Here is a 23,116-nt window from a genome sequence, read left to right on the forward strand (position 1 = left end):
CCATGTGTAGTAGCAAGTCATAGTGGCCAACTGACATCCAGAAAGTTAAAAATACTACTGCAGTATTTTTGCATGTAGTAAAGGAATGCACAGTCATTTAAAAATTAATCTTATCATCTGTGATATTTCAGCATGAAGGACATTGGTTATAAGTTTCTGTATGTTCAATAAAGGGCTGACTTTTTTCTTTCCCTCCTGCATTTTCTGCAGCTATTTTTACAAATGTAGCCTAAGTGTGAGCATAATGCTGGTAAATCAGAACAGAGGAGTTCTAAATCCACTTTTTACCAATTTACTAAATTATATAGGTCAGAAGTGTACCACCCCCTTTCATGCTGTCTTTTAAATGCAATTTCAAGTTGCACGAATTATAAAGGTCAGTTTTGTTGCAGTAATTAGAAGACAGTGAGGCTGTTCATCTGTCTGGTGAACAATTCTGGAGAAAACAACAGTTGTGAGACAACATTCACGGTAGGCCTGGCAGACTTCTCATTGCTACTGATTCTGGTTTTGATAAAAATAGATAATTACAGTAGGTGATACTGGATCACAGAGCTTTTCAGAAAGACTAGTTGCTAGGTTTCTCATTTGGAATATCAAAGAAACTATATTTAAAAAAAAAAAAAAAGGCTCAAGATACTTGAATTTTTCTCTGGTTACATTGAGAACTTTTCCATGTCTATAATGTGGTATAATTTTCTTTAACTGAACTGCCCTGTTTGATGCAAGAGGGCAAAAACTCTGTTAAGAAGTACTGAAGAAAAAATAGTTGAGAAAACCATTCTGTCCATTTTAGATTGTGAAGAGTGAGCTGTGTTTTTCAAATGGTGAATTTTTGTAAAATTTTCATCAATGTTAGTGTTTCCCATCCAGAAATTTGTGACTTTTATATGTCCCTAATGGCTTATAGATATTTAGCTGAATGACAATTAGTAAGGGAGCTGTGTTGATCTGTTTGTGTTCTTTTTGACATATCAGTCAATAGTTATAAAAAAAAAAAAAAGAAAGTGAGATCAATTTCAAAACCTCTTAGCAACCATATAAAAAATAACTACTGTATTGATTTTCAAAACCTCTTAGCAACCACATACAAAATAACAACTGTATTGATTTCTCTGATAATTGCCCTGGAAGAATGGTAGGAGCTTAGTGGTACAAACGTAATGAAACACATTTATCAATAGACTGTGTGTTGGATAGGCTGCATTAAAAGCCTGCAGTGAGACCCTGTCAATAGGGAGTCTAGTTGTAAACTTTTACAGATTCATGGTAGTGCAGAAACCATGAAAATAGGAGAGAAAACAAATATTACAGAATACCTGTTGCAAGGGGCAGACATTTGGAAGGAAAAGCAAGAGTAATGTCCTCTTCATTAATCTCGCAAGTTCCTTAAAAGGATGTGAAGCATAGTCTGCTGTACATATGTTGTAGATTTTATGTAAGAGACTCTGTGAGAAGTATTTTCAGAGCCTGCTGGGATATAGTCAGGATTATGGCAATTTCCCATAAGAACATGTGTTTACCAGCTACAGCTTCCTTCTTAAACACTATTAAAGAATTGCTTTCATGAAGGGTTGTTTTTTTTCTATTTGAAAGGCAGAACAAACAGGATATCTTGGTCATAATGAACAGCATAATGAAATGATAAGTACAGTCTAATTGCAGTTTGTTTATGCTATGATTATGCAAACAATTATTTTGATAGGTATTTCTGTTTCTCCATATGCTAAAAACCTTTAAACAGGATTTGCTCCTTTTTGTTCTTATCTCTGCTAAACACTCCAATATATAAAAAGGACACTAGAATGAAAAAGTATTGGAAACCCTGCCAGTCTGGAAAAATGCAAAATTAGTCCTCATCTCTGCCTTGGATTTAGTTCTCAGTGTTGGATATCCTATATTGCTAGCACTATGATATCCTGTGTTTGAAATACAAATTTCCTATTACTGAGTTTCACACACATTTACAAATTAGCAAAATAATTGAAAAATAAATGCTTAGAGGAAGAAGTCATTGTTAGTATAAAAGACACCAATTCTGGTCCATGCATATCTTCAGAGACCTGCTTGAAAAGATCCTGTGAGTAGAGCCCTGGAAAGAAGAGTTGGAAAGCACTAGTTGATCGTAGAATTGTAGAAAGGGTTAGGTTGGGAGGGACCTTAAGGATCATGGGCTGTGGTGGGATACACCCCAGAATAATGAGGGAACTGGGCAAAAGAACTTGCCAAACCACTCTCAGTCATTTAACAGCAGTTCTGTTTTAGTGGAGAAGTTCCAGCTGACTGGAAATTAGCAAATATAGTGCCCATTTACGAGAAGGGTTGGAAGGATAATCCAGGGAACTACAGGCCCATCAGCCTATCATGGGTGGGAGCGGGAGCTTCAGACAGAGTTTATTAGAGAAGCTGTCCTGTTGAGTCATGAGGTGCAGAAAGGACCTTCGTGCTTTCTAAACTCCTTGTAAGAGGAGCTTGGGTGCAGCTGAATCCAGTCTTAGACCCAGACTTTCGTCAACAGTTTAAATAACTTCATTGCACAGAATTAAAGGTGGCACATAGTTGCATATATATATATATATATATATATATATATATATATATATATATATATATAATGTATTATTTATGATGACCAATGATCAGACAAAATGTCTTAATCAGAATCACTTACTATACAGTATAAAAACTAAAACTACTAGTAGCATATAGTATAAGGTAAGATGGTGCACGATATCAAAGGAATTACTTTAAAGCTAGCAAAAAGAAACAATTATTAAGTAGAGATTGATGTAACTCACCATACCAGTGCTTGTGGACAGATCTCTTTCTCTCAGCCTTGAGGAGTATCTTTGAAGGGGCATTCCCACTTTCGGGGAGGAAACTTCATACACACTGCAAGAAGGAATATGTTAGAAGAACCTAGCAACACAAGAGTGGACTGGACTTTTATAGTATAAAGTGATTGATAGCCAGTCACATGTCTCCAGTTGCCTCAGTAATCAGGATATTAATTCATGCTTTAGCATAACTCGACACCAAAAGCAGTACATGACTCCCCCTCTCAATCCACTACTGATAGCCTTGCAAATAGGATATTGTCCAGTGGCTGAACCACATTCCAGGGCAGAGCATCCTGCTAAGCATCCTAACCTTGGTCCTGGGGAAGGTTATGGAAGAGATCATCCTGAGTGCCATTGCATTGCACATACAGGACAGCAAGGGAAACAAAAGTCCTGCTGGGCCAGCCTGATTCACCTTCTATGACAAAGTGACCTTCTTAGTAGGTGATGGGATAGCTGTGCATGTCATCTATCTAGACTTCATTAAAGTGTTTGTAACCTTCTTCCACAGTATCCTCCTAGAAAAACTGGCTGCTCGTGGCTCAGATGGGTTTATTCTTCACTTGGTAAAAAACATGCTGGATGGCTGGGCCCAGAGAGCCGGTGGTGAATGGAGCAAACCCAGTTGTCCATTGGTCCCTAGAAGTGTTCCCTAAGGCTCAGTTTTGGGGCCAGTCCTGTTCAACATCTTTTTTGATGATCTGGACATGGAGAGTGAGAGTAGCCTCAGTGAATTTGCAGATGGCACCAAGTTGTGTGGGCATGTTGGTCTGCTGGAGGCTTTGTAGAGAGACCTGAAAAGACTTGGTCAGTGGGGTGACGATACTGCAGGATGTTCAGCTGCTACCCCAATAGAAGATTCTGGCCTGGGATTGCAGTAACCCTGCAAAACCACAGAAGAGGCTTAAAAGCTGCTCATCAGAAAGGGAGGCTGGGTGCTGGTTGAACCTGGCTGAGTACGAGCCCGTGTGTGTTCATCCCCTGTACTCAGCAGTGGTGGGGCCACATCTGGAACTCAGTTCTCAGCCCCTCACTTTAGGGAGGATGTGGAGGTGCTGGAGTACATCCAGTGATGGGTAACAAGGATCTTAGAAGGTCTAGAAAACATGTCTTATGAGCAACTCCTGAGGGAGAGGGGTTTGTTTAGGAAGAGGAGGAGAGAGGGGAGCCTCATGGTCAGGTAGGAGATTTTGGTGAGGTGGGGCTGGTCTCTTCTGCCATGTCTGCAGTGAGAGGATTAGAGGAAGTGGCCTTAAACTGACAGGAGATTTAGCTTAGATATTAGAAATGTGTTTCCCTGTTAGCATGGCCAGGCATTGGGATAGATTGCCCCAGGAGGTGGTAGACTCACCATCCCTGGAGATGTTTAAGGGGGATCTGGATCAGGCACTGGATCATGTGGTTTAGAAATTACAGTGGCAGTGCTGGGTTGATGGTTGTACTTAATGATATTAAAGGTTTCTTCCCACCTTGGTGGTTCTATGCCCCCAGTAGGGAGGGAGAACTTTCACTACCTCAGGTTGCTCATATCCAGCTAGGCCTTGAACATTCCAGGGATGGGGCATTCACCAGTTCTTTTCACAGCCTGTTCTAGTGCCTCATCAAGTTCACATTGAAGGCTTAATGTCCAGTGTAAGCCTCCCCTCTTTCAGTTTATAATCACTGCTCTTCTCCTGTCCCTAACTTATTAATAGTTCCTCTCCATCATTCTTGTAGGCTCCCTTGAGGAGCTAGAAGGCCACAGTAAGGTAACCCCTGAGCCCTTTCTTCTCCAGTCTGAGATACAGTGAAGAGGAGTGAGACTCTTCTCCATGAAGATTTCTCCAGTGCATGCTGACAGAACAAGAGGCCATTGCCACAAAGTGAAACACATGAAATTCCATCTAACACAAGGAAATGCTTTTTCTGCTGTGAGGCTGATCAAACACTGGCCCAGGTGCCCAGGGACATTTTGGAGTGTCCATTCTAGAGATAATCAGAAACCAGCTGGGTGCAGTCCTGGATTTAAACTGCTCTACCTGACCTTGTGTGAGCAGAGGGGTTAACCTAAATTAACTCAGGCAAACTCTTTCGGCCTACAACATTTTGTGCTTTAACTTCACCCACTCCAAGCTTCTGTTTTGGATGATAATGTTGATCTCTCTGCTAGTTTTTTTTGAGGATGTATAAAGTGATTAAAAATGTCTTTTTTCACTTTTAGATTTTTTATTTGAGCAAATGAATTTTCTCTTTCCTTAAAATTGATTTTTGTTGATGGAAAATAAGTTTTAATTGAGCTTTTGCTGTTTCAGTTTCTTCATATAAATGCAGTGTTTACCTCAAGTGTCCTTTCTGAAACTGTGGGAACATTTCATTTGAGAAAATAAATTATATTTTGTGGAGATGATGCTGGTCTTTTTTGTGGGAAGTGGCCATTTCATACATGAATGGCAAGAACTTCACACTTTAAATGCAATTTATTTGCGATTATTCCTTATGCCTCTGGGTGACAGGTTTTAAAGTTTATATGTAAGTAATTTCAAAGGGACATTATTATTTCTCTTGTAATAGAGATTTGAGAATTATTATTCTCTGCACTAAGCAGAAGCACTTTGTTTTTTTAGAGTCATGCTGTCACAACAATGTTTAATGGGAAGACTGAACATCCATCCTGAGAAAAAATAGTAACTGAAGATAACATGAAAACAAATACATATTCACAGAGCAGTATAAAGGAAGGAGCAGAAGTTCATTACCATTTAAAAAACATTTTTAAACAAGTCAAGGCAGCAGCCCTCATGCTCAAGTAGGGTCAGTGGCTGGCAGGAAGTAGTACTCCACAGCTTAGGTAAGTGTCATGAAAGCAGCAGTAGAAATAAGTAGAACTACAGGCTATTTTCCATGCTTGTCTAGTTTAATGGCCATTAACAAAAAAATGGCTAAGAATGAATAGTGCGTTGTTTCATTTAATCTCCCCTTGCAGGTAGAGCCTCGATTTTTTAATATGGAAAATAACTAAATAAGGAATGAGCTTATAGACATTAATGGTTGAAGCTGCTCTGTGGTCCCCCTGTGCAAATATAAAAGCATGTCACAGTGAAGAGGAGAGGATGCTGCTGCAGCGCACTCAGGAGAGTGTACGTTTGTGTGTGGTACCTGGATAAGGTGGTGCTTTCCTTACTGGCATGGTAGGTGGCAAAGCAAGACCTGATTCCACTTCTACTGCAAAAGTTAAGATGTTATAAGTTGAGGTAAATCCCACCACCTGCTTTTCTTACAGTTTGCCTGGGACTACATGCGGCACAGCAGGCGTGTGTTTCACTCCAAACAGTGTCCAGTGCGGCCACCAGCCCACTCTGGCCTCTTGTCAGCAGATCTGATACCAGTAGTGGTACTGCCAAACAAGTTGTGATAATGGAGTAGTGTTTATTCTTGCTCTATCTTCCAGTGATAGTCTTACATACATTATTTACAAAGGGAGGTTGTTTGATCTGATTTTGATCTACATGTCAATAAGGCGTAAAGCATATAGAAAGAGTTAGCTGGTCTGAAATAACTGAAACAGTTGCTGTATAAGCAAGATTGCAATGAGATAAGTGTATTAATTTTGCATGACTGTGGGATATTTCATATTAAGAACAAATAACCATGTAGCACTTCAAAGGGAATAAAACCATAAATTAATCAAATACAGCCAATTAAATATTCTTGAACAGATCCGTTGACCTCTTACTTGTTTTGATCCTGTCATCAAAGTTAAGCAGACAGCGTATTAGCTTTTTACAGTGCTTGAATTATACACTGTGGCAGTTTTGAAATAACAGCTATTAATTTCCAACTCCTAAGGTTTCTCTTTCAAGGCTAATTGAAACAAACAACTTTCTTTTTCTAGGCCTCAGTCCAAAATACTCAAGTGTGTATTTCTGGCTGAATGCTTGGAGTCCATGTTTCTTTATGCTTGAATATTGAAGGAGTATAAAACTATTGGGTGGAAAGAATGGAGTTTTTTATAAGAAATCTGAGGTGGTTTGCAGTGAGCAGATGCCTTACCAATTGTGTTACAGTAAAAACAACTCTTCAGTTAGTCAGATCACCCAGTAGCCTGAATATTAGTTTTCTCTTGTTAGGTTGCTGTGTTATTGTGGAAATGAAGGAGTAGCATCACTCTTTTTAATATGAGGTGTAATGGTTGTTCATGAGATAGCTAAATGGACCAGAATTTTAAAACAGCCAGACACTCTTTGTGCTGAGGTGAGTAGCATCTTAGTCACACAGATATCAGTGGCAAAACTTGCTTGTATATATTACTGCAGCTCTGTTGCCATCCTTAGGGTAACACTTGCAGGAAGTTATCTGACATGTTACTCAGCATGCTAAAAAAAACCCAACAAACTGAGGAACTATGTCTTAATAAGCATTCTTTATCCTAAGTCTGAATGCTGACACACATCTTACAGATTATATAGTGTCAGTCTTTGTAGAAGTTAAATATATTGGTGTTAAAATGCCTGAGGTTGTGATGAATTTTCCATTCATTTTATGGAAGTGGAAGAGTAGGTGAACCATATACTATTACCTGCTTCCTACTTCCTACTTTTGACTTTTTCAAAATTACTGAATCATGGGGATTTTGAATGGTCAACTAGTCTAAATCCCTTGCAATGAGCAGGGAAATCTTCAACCAGATCAGGTTGCTGAGAGCCCAGTCTAGCCTGACCTTGAATGTTGCAGGCATAGTTGGCAGATGACAAGTTGTCATCTTGTTCCAGTGTTTCACCATCTACATTGCAAAAAAAAAAAAAATTTTTTATGTCCAGTTTAAACTAGTTATCTATCACAATTTGTTCTATCGCTACAGTCCCTACTAAAAACTTTCCCATCCCCATCTTTCCTTTAAGTGTCCTCTGAAGTATTGAAAAGCTGCAGTAAGTTCTCCTTGGACCCTTTTCTTCTTCAGATGGAACATCCCTGACTCTCTTGGCCTTTCCTTATAAGAAGGTGGTTCCCTCCCTCTAGTTATTTTCGTGGCCCTCCAGTAGACCCACTCCAACAGGTCCTTTCCTGTGCTGAGGGCCCAGAACTCATCACACTGCTTGAGCTGAAATCTCATGAGAGCAGAGCAGAGGGACAGAATACTTTCCCTTGACCTGGTGGTCATGCTGCTTTTGGTTTGGCTTTCTGGGCTGCAGAAATTGTGCACATTGTGCATCTCTCTTAAGACTCCATGGGATTGAATACTAGAATCATAGAAGTGTAAAAAATCCCAGGTCAGTAGATAAGCACAAGAATTATCAAAATCCAGCTCCAGGTCCTGCACAGGCAGCCTCAAGAATCACAAGTGTCTGAAAGCATTGTCCAAACGCCTCTTGAGCTCCTTCAGGCTTGGTGCTGTGACCACTTCTCAGGGGAGCCAGTGCCCAGTGCCCAGCCATCCTCTGGGTGATGAACATCTTCCTGATACCCAACCTGAACCTCCCCTGACAGAGTTTCAGGCCATTCTCCTGCATCCTGCCACTGGTCACCACGGAGGAGAGATCAGTGCCTGCCTTTCTGCTTCCACTCACAATGAAACTGCAGAGCTGCAGTGAGGTCTTTCCTCAGTCTCCTCCAGGCTGAACAGACCAAGCAACCTCAGCCCCACACCTCCTGTGGCTTCCTTTCAAGGCCCTTCACCATCTTCATACTTCTCCTTTGGACACTTTCTAATAGCTTTAGATCCTTCTTACTCTCTGGTGCCCAAAGCAGTATGCTGGTTTCAAGCTGAGGTCACCCAAGTGCAGAGCAGAGCAGGACAGTGCCTCCCTTTATATGCACCCAGTATGGATGAACACATGTTCTCAAGGTCTGGGTATATAACCAGGAGAAGTTCAGCTGTGTTTGACCAGGAATAAACACATTTGTTCTTATCTTAAACCAGTCTTCTATCTACATTGGCTTCATTAGGAGCAGGAGTGGGCTCGGTATTTGGGACTACTCAGGGCTGTAGGTGGATGGTTTCTGTATGTCTGGAATGCAGAGCTTTTCTGGAGTCAAATTGTACAAACAGCATCTTTTGGTCTTGGAAGACTGTTTCTTGCTGAGTTCTGTCTTCCTGTCCTATCAGTGTAGTTTTTGCACTGATAGTACTTGAGTAGTGATTAAAAGCAGTGCTTTTATTTTTACTTGCCTTAGAAGTATCATACTATTATGAATTGCTGTTGTGAACTTTTAAACTCAGGAGTATTCCTGAATAAATGCGATAAGAGATTAGGTAATCCTGGTTGCGGAATACATTCCTTCACTGAAGTAAATCACATAATTTTTCAGCTTCACTGTAACTTCTTTTTTTTTTCTCCAATTGTTATTTAAAATTCATCTTAACTCTTTAATATCTCCTACCACTCCTATTGAGCCTTCCCTTAATTTTTTTATGTTTAAGATCTGACTTGATAGGTAATTTCAATGACAAGTTGTAGAAAAAATGTTACAGTGCATGATCAGAAAAATTACTTTGGGAGATCTAGAGGGTAACAGAAATTGGTTGCACAGTGCAGTTTAGTGTACATTATATTATCACAAACCCTTATATGACTTAAAGATATCAACATAGTCTAACCATGTATCATGCTGCTATCTTACTTGAGTGCGCAAAGTTAAAATAGTATGCTTGAAAAGGAAGTGAACCTCCATTTGAGTTTCATTGTCACTCTTTATATTCCTGAAATCATGTTGCTTAAAAATTTATATATTATATCCAAGTAATTTCTCTTTAGAGATGATGAAGATAATATAAACATGAGTTAGAAGCTGGGGTCTTCTAAGAGTGCATACAGTATGGTTTTAAATTTAAACAGTTACACATACCTAGATGATCATGGTCCCTTCCAACTCAACTGTTCTCTTCTATTCTAATGAAACTATGCTTCCCATGTCTTTGATGCTTTCTCCTTGACTTTTATCACCTGCAAAGGCACCATCTTTATTTAGTAAATGAAGATGCTATCTTGGGATCTTCTACAAAGCCTACGATGCGTCCTCTTCCAGGGCCACTCTAGCCTATTTGCATTATGTTTATATTTAATTGGATTACTCTTGCACCAGAAAGCTGTGTTAATAGACAGGACACCAGCTATGGGAGAAGTTGGACAGCTGTGGAGTGACCATGCAATCCCTGTTGCAAAGAGCATGTAGTCTTTTATAGGAAACAACACAGCCAGGTACCAGGGAGCATAGGAAGTGGTGGAATAGCTGGAGAGGTGGTAGTTTTACCCCAGAGTATCTCTGCTAGGACTCAGCAGCTAAGATTTCTTGCCTTCATTCAGCAGTCCAGTTCTCACATCCCCCAGCTGGCAGTGCTCGTGGACATACTGTACTGCTCTCCACACATTGTGTAAGAAATAGAGGTGGAAGGCCAAATGAATTTTTGGTTGAACTTAGGTGTTACAGTAGAATATAAGAGTGGAAGAACTGAATTCACTTTTAGGCATTTCCTAGCGCTGACGTCCCTTCCTCAACAGTAGATTTTAATTGTGTGGTGGGCTTTTCATTGCATGCTGAATAGATTTAACATAATGTAATGTTACACTGCATTATTTGTTTGAAAGTGAAGAAATTTGGGGTTATGATCTTGGTATTTCTTAATGGTAGGGAATAAAAGTCAAATGCTTACCAGATTTCAAGCATTAGTTGAAACACATACTGTGTGCTTAAATTAAAGATGTAAAGTCTTTAATTTCTACCCACAGATCTTGTTCATCTTGAGCTACTATAGCTTCTGATGCTTAGGAAAGGACCATATGTTTATTTTGTTATCTTAGACCTATAATTGAAAAATGTAACCATATCCTCTAATTAAAAAGCAACTGTCATGGCATTCTGGCATTTAAAGCCTAGATCTTTAATATTAACTATGCTAAAGGAAACTTAGAAGATTTTACATCTGATTCACTTTATATTTGATTGAAAGTTTAAGTAAATCCCCAAATATTTTGTTAAAGTAGTTCTGACATGTGGAAAATAAAATCCCATGTGGCATTTAGCAGGATTTCTTAGAGTTACAACTGAAATAAAGATTTAATTGACAGCAGATCTTTTATTGTTATTTGTTCTTGGTTTTTATGTATCCATAAATAATTAAAATTTTGCATTTTCAATTACTTGTTTTATTTTGGCTCAATAAAGGACATTCTCCCTGTGCTGCCTCTTGGATTTGCCTTTCACATGCTACAGTGAGACTGTTTTTGTCTGAGATACTGGATCAGTTTGCTTTTGAAGCTACTGAATTCACTACAGCCTTGTGGCAAAGGCATTGTTATGCTTGGTTGTTCCACAGTTATGCATTGAGCAAACAGAGCAAGAGCCTGAACATGGTGCTTACACACATCCTTCCTCCTGTATCAGTCTCGTTATTCACTCAGTTAATTGCCTGACAGCAAATGCTCACCTGTAGGGCATGGTCTTGCCTGTGAGCACTACTAGGGGTTATGTGATAGAGCTGATCTGACTTTTAAAGCATTCCTGCATCTGGTCTACTTCATCCTCAAAAAGCACACCAGCCCCTAGGGATTGCTGATGGTGTGACTGTTTGAGACTGTGTGGAAAGAAAAATCCAAGGCTTGATCTACCTTACAAAGTAAATCTGTGAACAACTATAAGCATTACATCTGTTGGTAATATGTGCCATCAATCCAGAGTGGGTTTTTAGTGTTGCAGAAGTTGATGGATTTTTTTCTCTGCATCTAATACTTCATTGCTACTATTATTAGAAATATTAGCATTATTCTGAAAATTACTCTTTTTGTCCCTTTTTTCCCTAACTCATCTGATTGTATGTATTGAATCAAGAGGTTTTGAGCTCAGATGTCTAATTTTAGCTGAGAAGGAAAACAGAGGAAATCTGTTTTGAAAAGACAATGACTGTGTGTTTGAAAAGGAGAATGATGAGTTTGGTTGTAAATACTACTATCCATTGCAATGCAATATCACAATATGTTATATATTATATATTGTGTACATATATATATATATATATATATATATATATATATATTATACCAGTAATCCTAGTATTTCCCCATTTCTGTGTCGTAGTTTTTAGCTTGATTTCTCCTGGTTCACAAAATTGTAAAAAGCCACTTTTTTCCCTGAGTATGTGTTATGTTTATGTGGTTTTCTTCTTTTAGTTGTGAATTCTGAGACCTGACCAGATTTATTTAACCTGTATAAAACATATATGTGTGTGCCTGTGTCTCTCTGTAAGTTAAATTGCCGGACAGGAAATGCACTTTTTGGGGTTAAAATTTTGTGGAATATTAAATTACTAGCTTCCAAAATACAGTTAGGAACATTTATAGGTTAAATGTCAGACATTTCTGCTGACAAGCTAGAGACAGTCATCTGTATTGCTTTGATGTTGGTTCTAGAAACACATTATTCATCTCATGTCAGCCACTGCTGAAAGTTGCAATTTTGGTTGCAATTATTTCTACCTTGAATTTGGCCAGTAGTGCTTATGATCCTCCTGTTCATCCTGTTCAGACTGTTTCTGCTTCTGGTGGTGTGCTGGGTTCAGCCATCACAAAGCGCTCAAAATAGACACGGCTCTGAGTACCAGCTTTACCATATGGTTTGGATTATGCATGGTGTAGTTCTGCTGTGTTAAATTCTACTCAGAAAGTACACCTTTTGCATAAAACTCCAAGTATAGTAATGAGAAATCTTACAGTAATAATTGAATTGAGATGTTAAATTTTACTTTGTTAAGAAAAAAATTAAAATCTTGTAGCTGAGTGAATACATGAATCCCTTTCTTTTCATATAACTGAACACTATTTTCAGAAGGCTTTCCATAGAAAAAATGTCTTTGTTTTGGTTATTGACTTCCTCTTCAGTCTTTGTGTGTTTCATAGTCTTTAAGTTTTGAAAAGACAGAAGATAACATTTTGGGGAAGTAATGATGCAGGACTGTGGATTGACTTCATGGGTTTTGTACATCACTAGCTGGAATTAATTCCTTTTGTCAGCTGTACATGGGTACAGCAAATTTCTTCTGCTTCAATGGCTTCTTCCAATTTGGAGTGAAAAAGTAAGTTTGAACAATTGAGATCTTTCTGTTCTAAATCTTGAGCTATGTGGTAACCAGGATTAATAGTTATTTTACTAAAGTTGTGGAGGTTTTTTTAACTGGAGTTTTTATTAATGGAATAATTTCTTAAGTGACTAATTTAACTTTATGTTTAAAAATAATTTCAAAATTTTATTTAAAATATTATAATTTTAACTGAATAATTTCGGTTTTAGTTGAAAATAAAATCTCTATGTCACTTCTTGATTCTTCTTTACAGGACATGTTTAAAACAGCTTTATTTATCTTTTCTGTTGACTTTTACAAATAGTGGGTGGACAGCTTTTAATCCATTTCATTTCAGTGAAAAACTAAAACTCATTGAAGCTCTGGTTTATTTTCAGACTATTCCTATGTTATGTGGTCCATATATATTGTTAATCTTTAAATTTACATTTTAATACTCATTCCTACTTCATTTATCATCTTATGTGGTAGCATAGTCCTTTAATTTGTGTAGGACAGTACATAGAGAATCATACAATCATACAAAAATATTCTGAATTGGAAGGGCACCACAAGTATCATAGAATCCAGGTTTCTACACAGCAAGCCCCAAGAGTCACACAATGTATCTGATGGCATTGTTCAAATGAACCTTGATCTCTGTGAGTCTTGGTGCTGTGACCATTTCCCTGGGAAACCAGTGCCAGTGCCCAACCACCCTCTGGCAGCTGGCATATACAGTCAGAATTTGTCAAATGCGTTTGGCATAGACATTCAGCCTTTGTGGTACTTCAGAAACTGATAATAATTTGATTTGAGTTGGTCTCAGCAGTCACAGTGGTAAGCTGACAGCTAGGTTCTGCTTCTCTGGAGGGAGGTCACAAGTCCTGCCAGCAAAACTGCTTGTGCATGGCCTCCATTCTCCACATGGTCACAGGTGGCTCTTTGGACAGCATGGACTTCCCATGGGATCACAGCCTCCTCTGGCCTTCCAGATGCCCTGACTTGGGGTCCTCCACAGGCTCCTCCAAGGGCTGCAGGGGCACAGCTGCCCAACCATGGCACCATGGGCTGCAGGGGACTTCCAGCTCTGGCACCTGGACCACCTTGTCCCACTCTCACTGACCTTGGTGTCTGCACAGCTGCTGCTCTCATGTTCTCACTCTTCTCTCCTGGCTGCTGTTGCACACTAACATTTTACCTTTCCTAAATTTGTTATCCCAGAGGTGTCACCACCATCATTGAGGGGCTCAGCTCTGGTTAGAGTGCTCTCTCTGGATCTGGCTCCATCAGGCACAGCAGTAGTTTTAGCATCTTCTCTCAGAATCCAACTCTGTAACTCTCCCGCTACCAAAACCTTGCCTTGCCAATCACTTGAACCCATGATGAGTGCACTTTGCCACAATTAAGCTGTAATGTCTACCAAATACATAAATCTTTAAAAAATATACTGACATTTTATGCTTCTGTTAAGAAAAATCTGCAGTGCAGAAATTCCTAGCCTTGAATGTGTCATGCCTTTTCACAACAGCTATTTCCTTTCATTGTCAGGCTTTTGTCTGATTTTGGTGGGTCCTGCCGAGAATAAATTTACCATTTGGAAATGTGTGAAATAAAAAGCTTCTGATGAGTTTCGCAATAGAGACACTTCTGGTTTTACCTTTCTGTAGCCGTCTCTCTTCCCACTGCTTCACTCAAGTCTAACAGTAACAGTGAGAGAAAATTGTAGGTAGCTGAGGTTGTTTTTACATGCTGCTGTCCTCCTCAGTGTTCCCACACAATTGCTTCGAGAGTAGAAGTGAGAAAATCCTTGGGTTGAGATCAGGACAATTTAGTAGGGAAGACAAAAGCTGTGCATGCAAGCAGAGCAAAACAAGGAATTAATTCACCATTTCACATGGGCAGGCAAGTGTTTGGCCATCTCCAGGAGAGCAGGGCTCTATCAGTGTAACACTGACTTGGGAAGACACAAACTCCATCACTCCAAACACTCCTCTTTTCCTTTCCTCCAGCTTTCTGTGCAGATCATGATGTCATCTGCGGTGGAATATCTCACTGAGTTAGTTGGGATCATCTGTCCTGGCTGTCCCAACTCCTTTTGCACCCCCAGCCTGCTCACAGATGGGGAGGATAAGGAGCAGAAAAGTCTTTGTCTTGTGTAAGCCCTGCTCAGCAGTAATGAAAGCATCCCTGAAGTATCAACTCTGTTCCAGCACAAAACCCAATCCCAGTCCCATACTATCTACTGTAAACAAAATTAACTCCACTCCAGCCAAAACTGGAACATTCATTTAATGAGAAAATGATGCTGATAGTGTTTCAGTATCTTGATGAGAAACAAATAATTTGCTTTTCCGTTCTCCTTCAGCATAATACTGAAGTTTTGGCTACTGGTTCTCTTTAATAGCTCTAATGAATGTTCTCTCTAATAGCTTCTCAAGAACAGGTGTATTAAGGTCAACTTTGTCCTTGGATAGTGTATTACTAGGGAGAATAATTACTGAGGTTTTGCTTTGTCTGACACTTACAGAAAAATACTATTTTCTGATCCCATATCCTATGACATCTTTAATTGCATGTGAAAGTTTCAAGCAGTGAGTTTATTTAGGCCTACACAGCTGATTTCATTATTCATAAACATACTTCTTCAGTTATTATATGAATAAATAGAGTTTGTGTCATTTTTTTCCTTAAGGTGTTTCCTTTGTTATGTAAAAGTACTGGAGGATTTAATTTTCTTCTGTAATAACACCTAATCATTATCTAGTGACTCACATTATTTAAAAATGCGTTGTGCTTTTGTTTTTCAGTTTCTTTTAAAATAGCTTCCTTTCCTACTTCTGTTGTGTTTGTAGTGATGACACACACCTTCGTTGTAATTAGGATTGACTAAATGAGGGGTTTATTGTCTTTGATCTTCTGATTGTCTAAGTTTACATTTATTCAGATCTAATATTGACTTTGCCAACCATATTTCTTGCTTTGCAAGAGAATTTGCTCTTTTTTTCCTCTTGATGTAAGAAAATGGTTAATGCCCCTGATAATTCGTGCATGTGATATAATTCTGGTATTGAATTTGTTGCTGTTCTGGGGGATGTGCCCTCAGAGCCTGAAGGGTGGTGTACCATTAATCTGTAAAGCACTGACTGCATTGTGTGTTAGTCTGCTTGTAAGCAGAGATAAGGTGTGATTGTCTGTGCACAGCAGGACACAGCTCAGTTCTTTTCTGCCATATTGGGCAGGGGAAATCTGTGCTGACAGGAGTTGCTGTGAGTAGATGTCTCATGAGAGGGCACATCATCAACACAGCTTTCATTGCAAGGTCACAAGGGTGCTCAGCAGCTTAGGTGTTTATACCTGTGTTGAACTTCCTGAGGGTCTGAGTGATGCTGAACCAAGTATTTCTACCTCTACTTCAAGTAGCACTTAGCTGCTCTCCCAAAAATTGAAATGTCTGCTTCACAATATGCAGAGTAGAGGTGGCAAATTGTATTTATCATCTAAGATTAAGTTAGGAAACACTTTAATGTTCAAGTTAGATGTTTCAGTAATGTAGTAGCTATACAAAAACTCTTCTGTGTGATTTTGGCTCTCTAAAGACAACACATTTCTCTTTTCTTAATTAGGTTTTTGTTAATGTGCTGACTCACCCAAAATGTCCATAAGAGAATAATGGAAGCCCCTGAATACCTTGATTTGGATGAAATAGATTTTAGCGATGATATATCGGTAAGTACAACTCTTATTTTATTGGTAAAATAAATTGTTCAAGTTGAGATACCCTTAGATATCTAAGTCCTGATATGAAAAGCAACACTGTTGTTAGAAGCCACACTTCTTTTTACTTCAGATAAAAGAATGTTTAGATAGTTTTAATCTAGAATAAAAATCAGATTTTTTGTAAACAAAATCTCTCTAAAAAACTTGAAATGAAAACCTGATTCCTTCAGATAGTAAAAATTACTTGTAAAATAAATTAGCATCATTTCTAGGTTTCTTCTGTATTATTCTGAATGAGCTATTTGTGCTGCAGTGCTAGCCTTTCACACAAAAATTTTAAGTTTACTTTCTTTAATCTAATGTATTTCAGTTTAAAAAACACTTCTCTCACCTTTGCCTTTTTCACCAGTAGCCATTTCCTAGTACAACTCGATTTTATCAATAGGTGTGATGTGGTAGTGTACAGAAAGACACAGATTTCAAGAGATGCGTAGGCAGCAGTTATCCTTAGTGTCACAAATAAAACAGCCTTAATTGCAATTAAAAACTCTGTGTTACTGTGTTACTTTCTACATTTTTAATGTTTCTATAGGAGGCATTGGGACTGTGTGTTTTTCTATTACTCATAAAACTGCTTCTACTGCCAGTGTTCCTTCTTTTTTGTGCAATAGAGTTGTTGATATGTTCAGTGTTTGATAAAAAATAAACTTGAATACATAAATTAAATCTCGTGTAAGAGAATTTGTTAATTCAGTTTTCAGATTAAAGTATGCCACCATCTCCATCCACATCTTTCATAGTTTCATAGATTGGGGCTTTTTTGGTTTTGTTTCTTTTTTTTTTTTTTGCAAAGGGCCTGGTTTTCCTGTTAGCATTTGGGGCTCTTGATTCGTTTTAAAACATTCCAGATGCTTTATTCACTGACAAATTCTTTTTGAAGAGATTTTTTTTTTTTTTTGTACCTATTGTACTGTTGTATTTTTATTAAAGCAGAACATGGCAAATGCCCAAAATATTACAAGACAATCTTGAGTAAATACCTTATTATGGGCAACTTTCTTTATATTACTCTTATATGCCAGATTATGGCCTGGTATCTGTTTCTATACTCAGTTTTGTGAAACTGTAAAACATAATAGATGTAACCTTTCCATGTCCCTCCCATTGTGGCTGTTGCTGCATACTGGTGGGTTAGGTTACGTACTTTTCTGCTGAACAGCTCAGGCTGCCTGCATTAATAGGCTGTTCTTTCAGTGGATGCTGAACATTAAATAAAAAAGTCATCACAAATGATTGAGGTAGCAGTTTTGCTCCCTGCTTTAGCAGGTAAGAGGACAAGGGATTTGTTGCCTGAACGCAGATCAACAAGAGAATTCATGGTTACTCTAGTGCTCTACTCATATCTGGTCATACACAGGTTGGAAGTACCTGACCTTCACATTTTATCATTAGCCTGCTCTGGTAAAAGCAGCTGCATAGTATCTGTATTAGTAAATTATTCATGTTAGCCCTCTGGTTCTAATCCAGTGCAGAAAAGTGACCAATAGTAATGGTGGCAAGAAGGCTGACAATAATTCACTTACAAATGTACCTCATTTAGAAAGCCACTGTTTATAGTCCAGACCCTTGTCATCCTTTTCAGCAAAACTGATGTGGTGTGAGTTAGGTTTTTATTTTATTTTCCTTTGGGCTTTTTTTGGTTGTTTGTTTGTTTTGTTGGGGTTTTTTTTTTTTTTTTAATGCTACATTTGTATACAAGAAAAGGAAACTACATTTCTCCAGCATCAATCCTAGAATTGTTTTAGTCAGAAGGGACCTTCAAAGACTGTTCAGTTCCAATCTCTAGTGGAGATCCCTTCTCTAGTGGAAGGGATACCTTTCACTAGATCAGGTTGCTTCAAGGCTCTATGTGATGGGTTGACATTGACTGGTCACCAGGTGCCCACCAAGCCATTCTGTCACTCCTACTCCATCAAGAGGCTTGTGCTTTAAGGAGAGGGACACCACTCACCAATTAGTGTCACAGGAAAAAAAGACTCCTCTTGGCAATATTTATTTATTGCCAATCAAACAGCACAGGATGATGACAAATCTAGAAGGACCTCTTCCCCACCCTTTCCTCTTTGCAGTCCCAACTTCACTCCTGAGTGGTTTGCCTTGCTGCCTGGATAAGCACAGGGGGATGGGGGAGGATGGGGTTTGTATTCATGTTAAGTACTAGTTTGAAAGCAAACCAGTGGGAGATCGATCCCAAGTCAGGAAATTTAAGTAATGGAAAATTAAAATAAATGCAATAATACAGAAACAGTGACAGAGTCAGAATACAACCTGACACCTCGTCAGTCAGGGTAGCAGTCTAATTAAATGATGGCTGCAGTCCTCCTGGAGTGACAGATGTGGATCTGTTGAAGCTGTAGAAGGGCTTGATCTTTCTCTCAAGATCCAGTGGTGGTTACGGAGTTCTTGTCCTCTGTGAATTCAGTGGATAAGGCTGCAGGTTGTATTGTAACCTTAAATTATATCCAGGTAAGAATGCTTGTCTCCTCCTCTTGGGTGGAGCATCTGACAATGGGATGATGTAATTTTATCAGTCATGCAGAGGAACTCAATGGCCCATTGACAGAAAATATCTCCCTAGAGCTATCAGGGATGAGTCATGAAGGAGATAAGGAACACTGTCCTACCTGGTTTTAGCAGTTTATGAAGATGGTGATAGAATACATACTTTTGGGTCCATTTTACATTGTAACCTAAGACAGATTATCACAGTGTCTCTTCTGTTCACTCCTCATCCTCTTCATATCTGCACCAGCATGGGGTCCCACCCCCTGAAGGCAGTCCTCTGAACTTCTCCTGTCTGAATGCTTCCCCAGTACGACAGTTCTTCATGGCCTGCACCAGCAATGCATCCTTTCTATGAGATACAATCCTTTGGGAACAGGCTACTCCAGCACTGGTCTCACAGGGTCACAGTTCCTGCTAGAAAACCTGCTCCTATGTGATCTCCTCTCCACAGGAATTAGCTCCTGCCAGGAGCCTGCTCCAGCACTGTCTTTCCACAGTCTGGAGGTTTCTTCAGGGCACATCCACACACTCCATTGTGGGCTCTTCTATGGGCTAAGGCTGGATATCTGCACTACCATGGTATTCTCCTGTGACTGCAGGGAAATCTCTGCTGCACCACCTGGAACACTGCTTTCCCCTACTTATTCTCTGACCTTGGTGTCACATTTTATTGCTTCTCTCTCCCAGCTGCTCTTATGCAGTGGTTTTTACCCTTTCTTAAATCTGTTATCCCAAAGGCTACCAACATCTCTGATGGGCTCAGCCTTTGTCAGCAGCTGGTCCTGCATAGAGGCAGCCTCCACTCTTAGTTTGCCACATCGATATAATTGTGTGGTGGGCATCCACAATTTCTCTGTGCAGCAGTGACTGACTACCCTCATTGTAAAAAATGTCCTTGTAGTCAATCTAAATTGATGTTCTTTCCTTTGCCAGTTGTCCTATCATTACAGGCCCTGGAAAACAGTCTTTCTGTATTTTTTTATATAAGCCTCTTTTATATATTGGAATGTCATGAGAAAGTCTCCCTGCAACCTCCTGTTCTCCAGGATGAAGAATCCAGACTCTCTCAGCCTTACTTCACAGAAGAGGTGGCCCAGCTCCCTGGCTGTTTTTATGATATTATTCTGGATGTACTGAACAAGTCCATATCTTTTTTGTCCCAACAACCCCTGAGCTGGAGGCAATACTCCAGGTGGATTCTCCCAAGAATGAAGTCTGCTGAAGAATCACCTCCTTTACTCTGCTGGCTGACTTTTCATGCAGCCCAGGATATGACTGACTTTCTGGACTGCAAGCAAGCATTGATAGTTTATGTCAAATTGTTCATCCTCCCCTTCTCTGCAGGGTTTCTCTCAGTATCAGACTCTGTATGGATAACTGGGCATTGCTCTGATAAATGGACACTTGGACACATGGACTCAGGATCTTAACTTCTTGAACTTACTGATGTTCACATGGGCCCATACCACCATCCCATGCTCCCTCCTGATGGCATTCCATCCCTGCAGCAAATCAATCACTCACTGGTGTCAATCAATCAATCAATCAATCAGTCACTTGGTGTCATGTGAAAACTTGCTTAGAGTGCTCCTGATCCCATCATCTATGTCCTTGACAATTATATTAAGTACTGTTTGTTGTAGTATGCATCCTTGAGGGATACCTCTTGCTGAGTTTCACTTGGAGATTGAGTTGTTGATTTTAACTCATTGGACATGGGCAGTTCCTTGTCCATCTATACATAAGCACAATTTTCCCTTTGTGAAGCCATGCTGGCTATCTTTAATCACCTCTGCTATCTGTATGAATCAGCATAACTTCCAGGAGGATTTCTTCCCTTGCTCTTACTGGGTGCTGAGGCATGGCTGACCTGCTAGGAGTTCCCTTCTTTTCATCTTTGCTAAAGGGGAATGTGATACTCCCTTTCATCCAGTCATTTGAGACTGACTGCTATCACTATTAAAATATTATTGAGAGTGGCTTAGCAGCTGCATCTACCAACTCCATCAGGCTTCTGGAATGCAAATATGGTGCTTATTTTATCAACTAAGATGGCTCCATTCCTGATTATAAATGGCATAGTATATCTGACTGCAGTTCAGACAGCAGAATAGGTTTTTGTTCACGTTAAACAAAAGTAATATTCTGTCTGCATTAAGCAATCCAGCTGAATATTTTAATTTATTTCTTCATTAATAACTGCTCACAGAAAGAAAAGGGAGAAAAAACCTTCAGGTTGCATTAAATGATAGATACATTATCAAATGCATGTTTTATGCTTTCACTTTTTTCCTGTTTCTCCTGATTTTGGCTATAAATTTATTCCTGCTCTGAAGTTTTATGCTGTTGATATGGTTACCTGAAGGTTTCCTACCCCTTTGATTGATATGCAGGATTTACATTGCACTGGCAAATTGAGAAAATTGAAACAATTTTATTTTTCAGTCTACAGAAATAATACAAGATAACCTCATCACAACCAGAGTTCTTCATGCTAAGATACTTGTAAACTCTTACAGATTGACTGTATAGATAATTGCCCTGATCATTTTCTCAGCTCTGTATGAATGAAAGCCAGGCTTAGTGTGAGACTGTGCCTAATTTAAAGGTTTGTGCAATGCAAGTGCAGTAATTGAGTTCAGGTCTAAGGAAAGAGCTTCTCAGTCACCAGGTATTTTGGAACAGCTTTAAAAATGTCTTGTGAATGCTCGCCTGGCAGGGAAAACATAGACTATGCATGGTCAGGAGTATGCCCAAGCTGCTTGTCTCCCTTTTACTCAGTGCAGGGCCTCTCCTGAGTGTGCTGCACCCTTCCTTGGCCACAGGAAGAGCTGGGTCACCCCTCAGGCTTACACACAGCCAGACTCTGCCTAGCCAGCCACCAGTCCTGCTGGGCTCAGCATGCAGGGTCCTACATTGCTGTGCAGGCACAATCATTAGCAGCAGCAGATTGATGTATTTACCATCCAGCTGAAGCTCGCTCTTACATCTCTCTCTTTTCTTCCTGTCTCCCATTTCAGAATGAAGCAAAATGCAGCTGTCCACTAAGTTGTTCATGGAAATGTTAGTTTCAGACAGACATTTTGTACCCCTAACAGTGTTAGTCGTGTCTCTATAGGTCCCCTTTGAAGCTAAAGGGAAGAATAACATATCAAGTGTCTATATAAGATGCACAACACATAGCACAAGTAACCTAACCAGTGCTCCAAAGATGCTCATCACAACTGTAAGAAGGACATTTAGTCTGGGGAGGTGATATTTCCCACATGCACCATACCAGTCTAATCTCTTTCCTTCTCTGTTTTTTTTGTTTTGAAGCTGCTTAAATTGACACTACTATTGAGAAAAATCTTCCTGCCACACATCAGGCCAAGTATTGTTCCCTTACTTTTTCTCAGTATAACTTGCTATTCCCAAATAAATGTCTCAGAAATGTGGTGGCATTGCATAGTTAATAAGTTATTAAGAAAATGCATTGTGAAGTTAATTTAATAGACTTTTAATATCAATGGAGTGTTATGTTTTCCACTATCACAAATAAACGGAAATGAGACTGTTTACTTGGAAACACTTGGAAAAAATTAGCTGTAATATGGAGGAAAGTGCTTGTTTTCAGTATCAAAATGAAAACAAAGAACTGTGCTTTTAGGATCAGGACAGAGTCATTGGTGTCTTTATCCAGTCAGGATGATTGGTGGTGGTAAATGATTTGAGTTCTAATCTGCAAGCAGTTGGGCATGGTCCTTCTTTATTTTAGGAGTCTCATGGTCATGGCAACGTGTTCTGAGAGTCTCACTATGCATACACCTTTGCACTTTGACTGCACTTAGGATACAACAGAATGTATCCTAATTCCTAAGGATGTTGTAAAGTAATTCTTGTTTCTTAATTTGCTTGGATTTTTTACTATTTTGTATATTATTTCTCTGCTACTGCTCATGATTAGTTATTTCTTCTTCCTGAT

The 23,116-nt window shown here is 39.2% G+C and overlaps 1 protein-coding gene across 2 annotated transcripts in view; it reads left to right on the plus strand.

The window, feature by feature from the left end:
• SNCAIP (synuclein alpha interacting protein) overlaps positions 1 to 23,116 on the plus strand; it is an 89,974-nt gene that overhangs the window by 20,323 nt on the left and 46,535 nt on the right. For both annotated transcript variants that reach the window (XM_079331585.1, XM_079331584.1), the window contains exon 2: positions 16,494 to 16,596. In XM_079331585.1, the coding sequence (XP_079187711.1) occupies positions 16,540 to 16,596 (57 nt within the window). In that variant the 5' untranslated portion in view covers positions 16,494 to 16,539. The remainder of the gene's footprint in view (positions 1 to 16,493; positions 16,597 to 23,116) is intronic.

Source organism: Erithacus rubecula (assembly GCF_903797595.1).
Source record: "Erithacus rubecula genome assembly, contig: SUPER_Z_unloc_5, whole genome shotgun sequence".
Classification (NCBI taxonomy): domain Eukaryota; kingdom Metazoa; phylum Chordata; class Aves; order Passeriformes; family Muscicapidae; genus Erithacus; species Erithacus rubecula.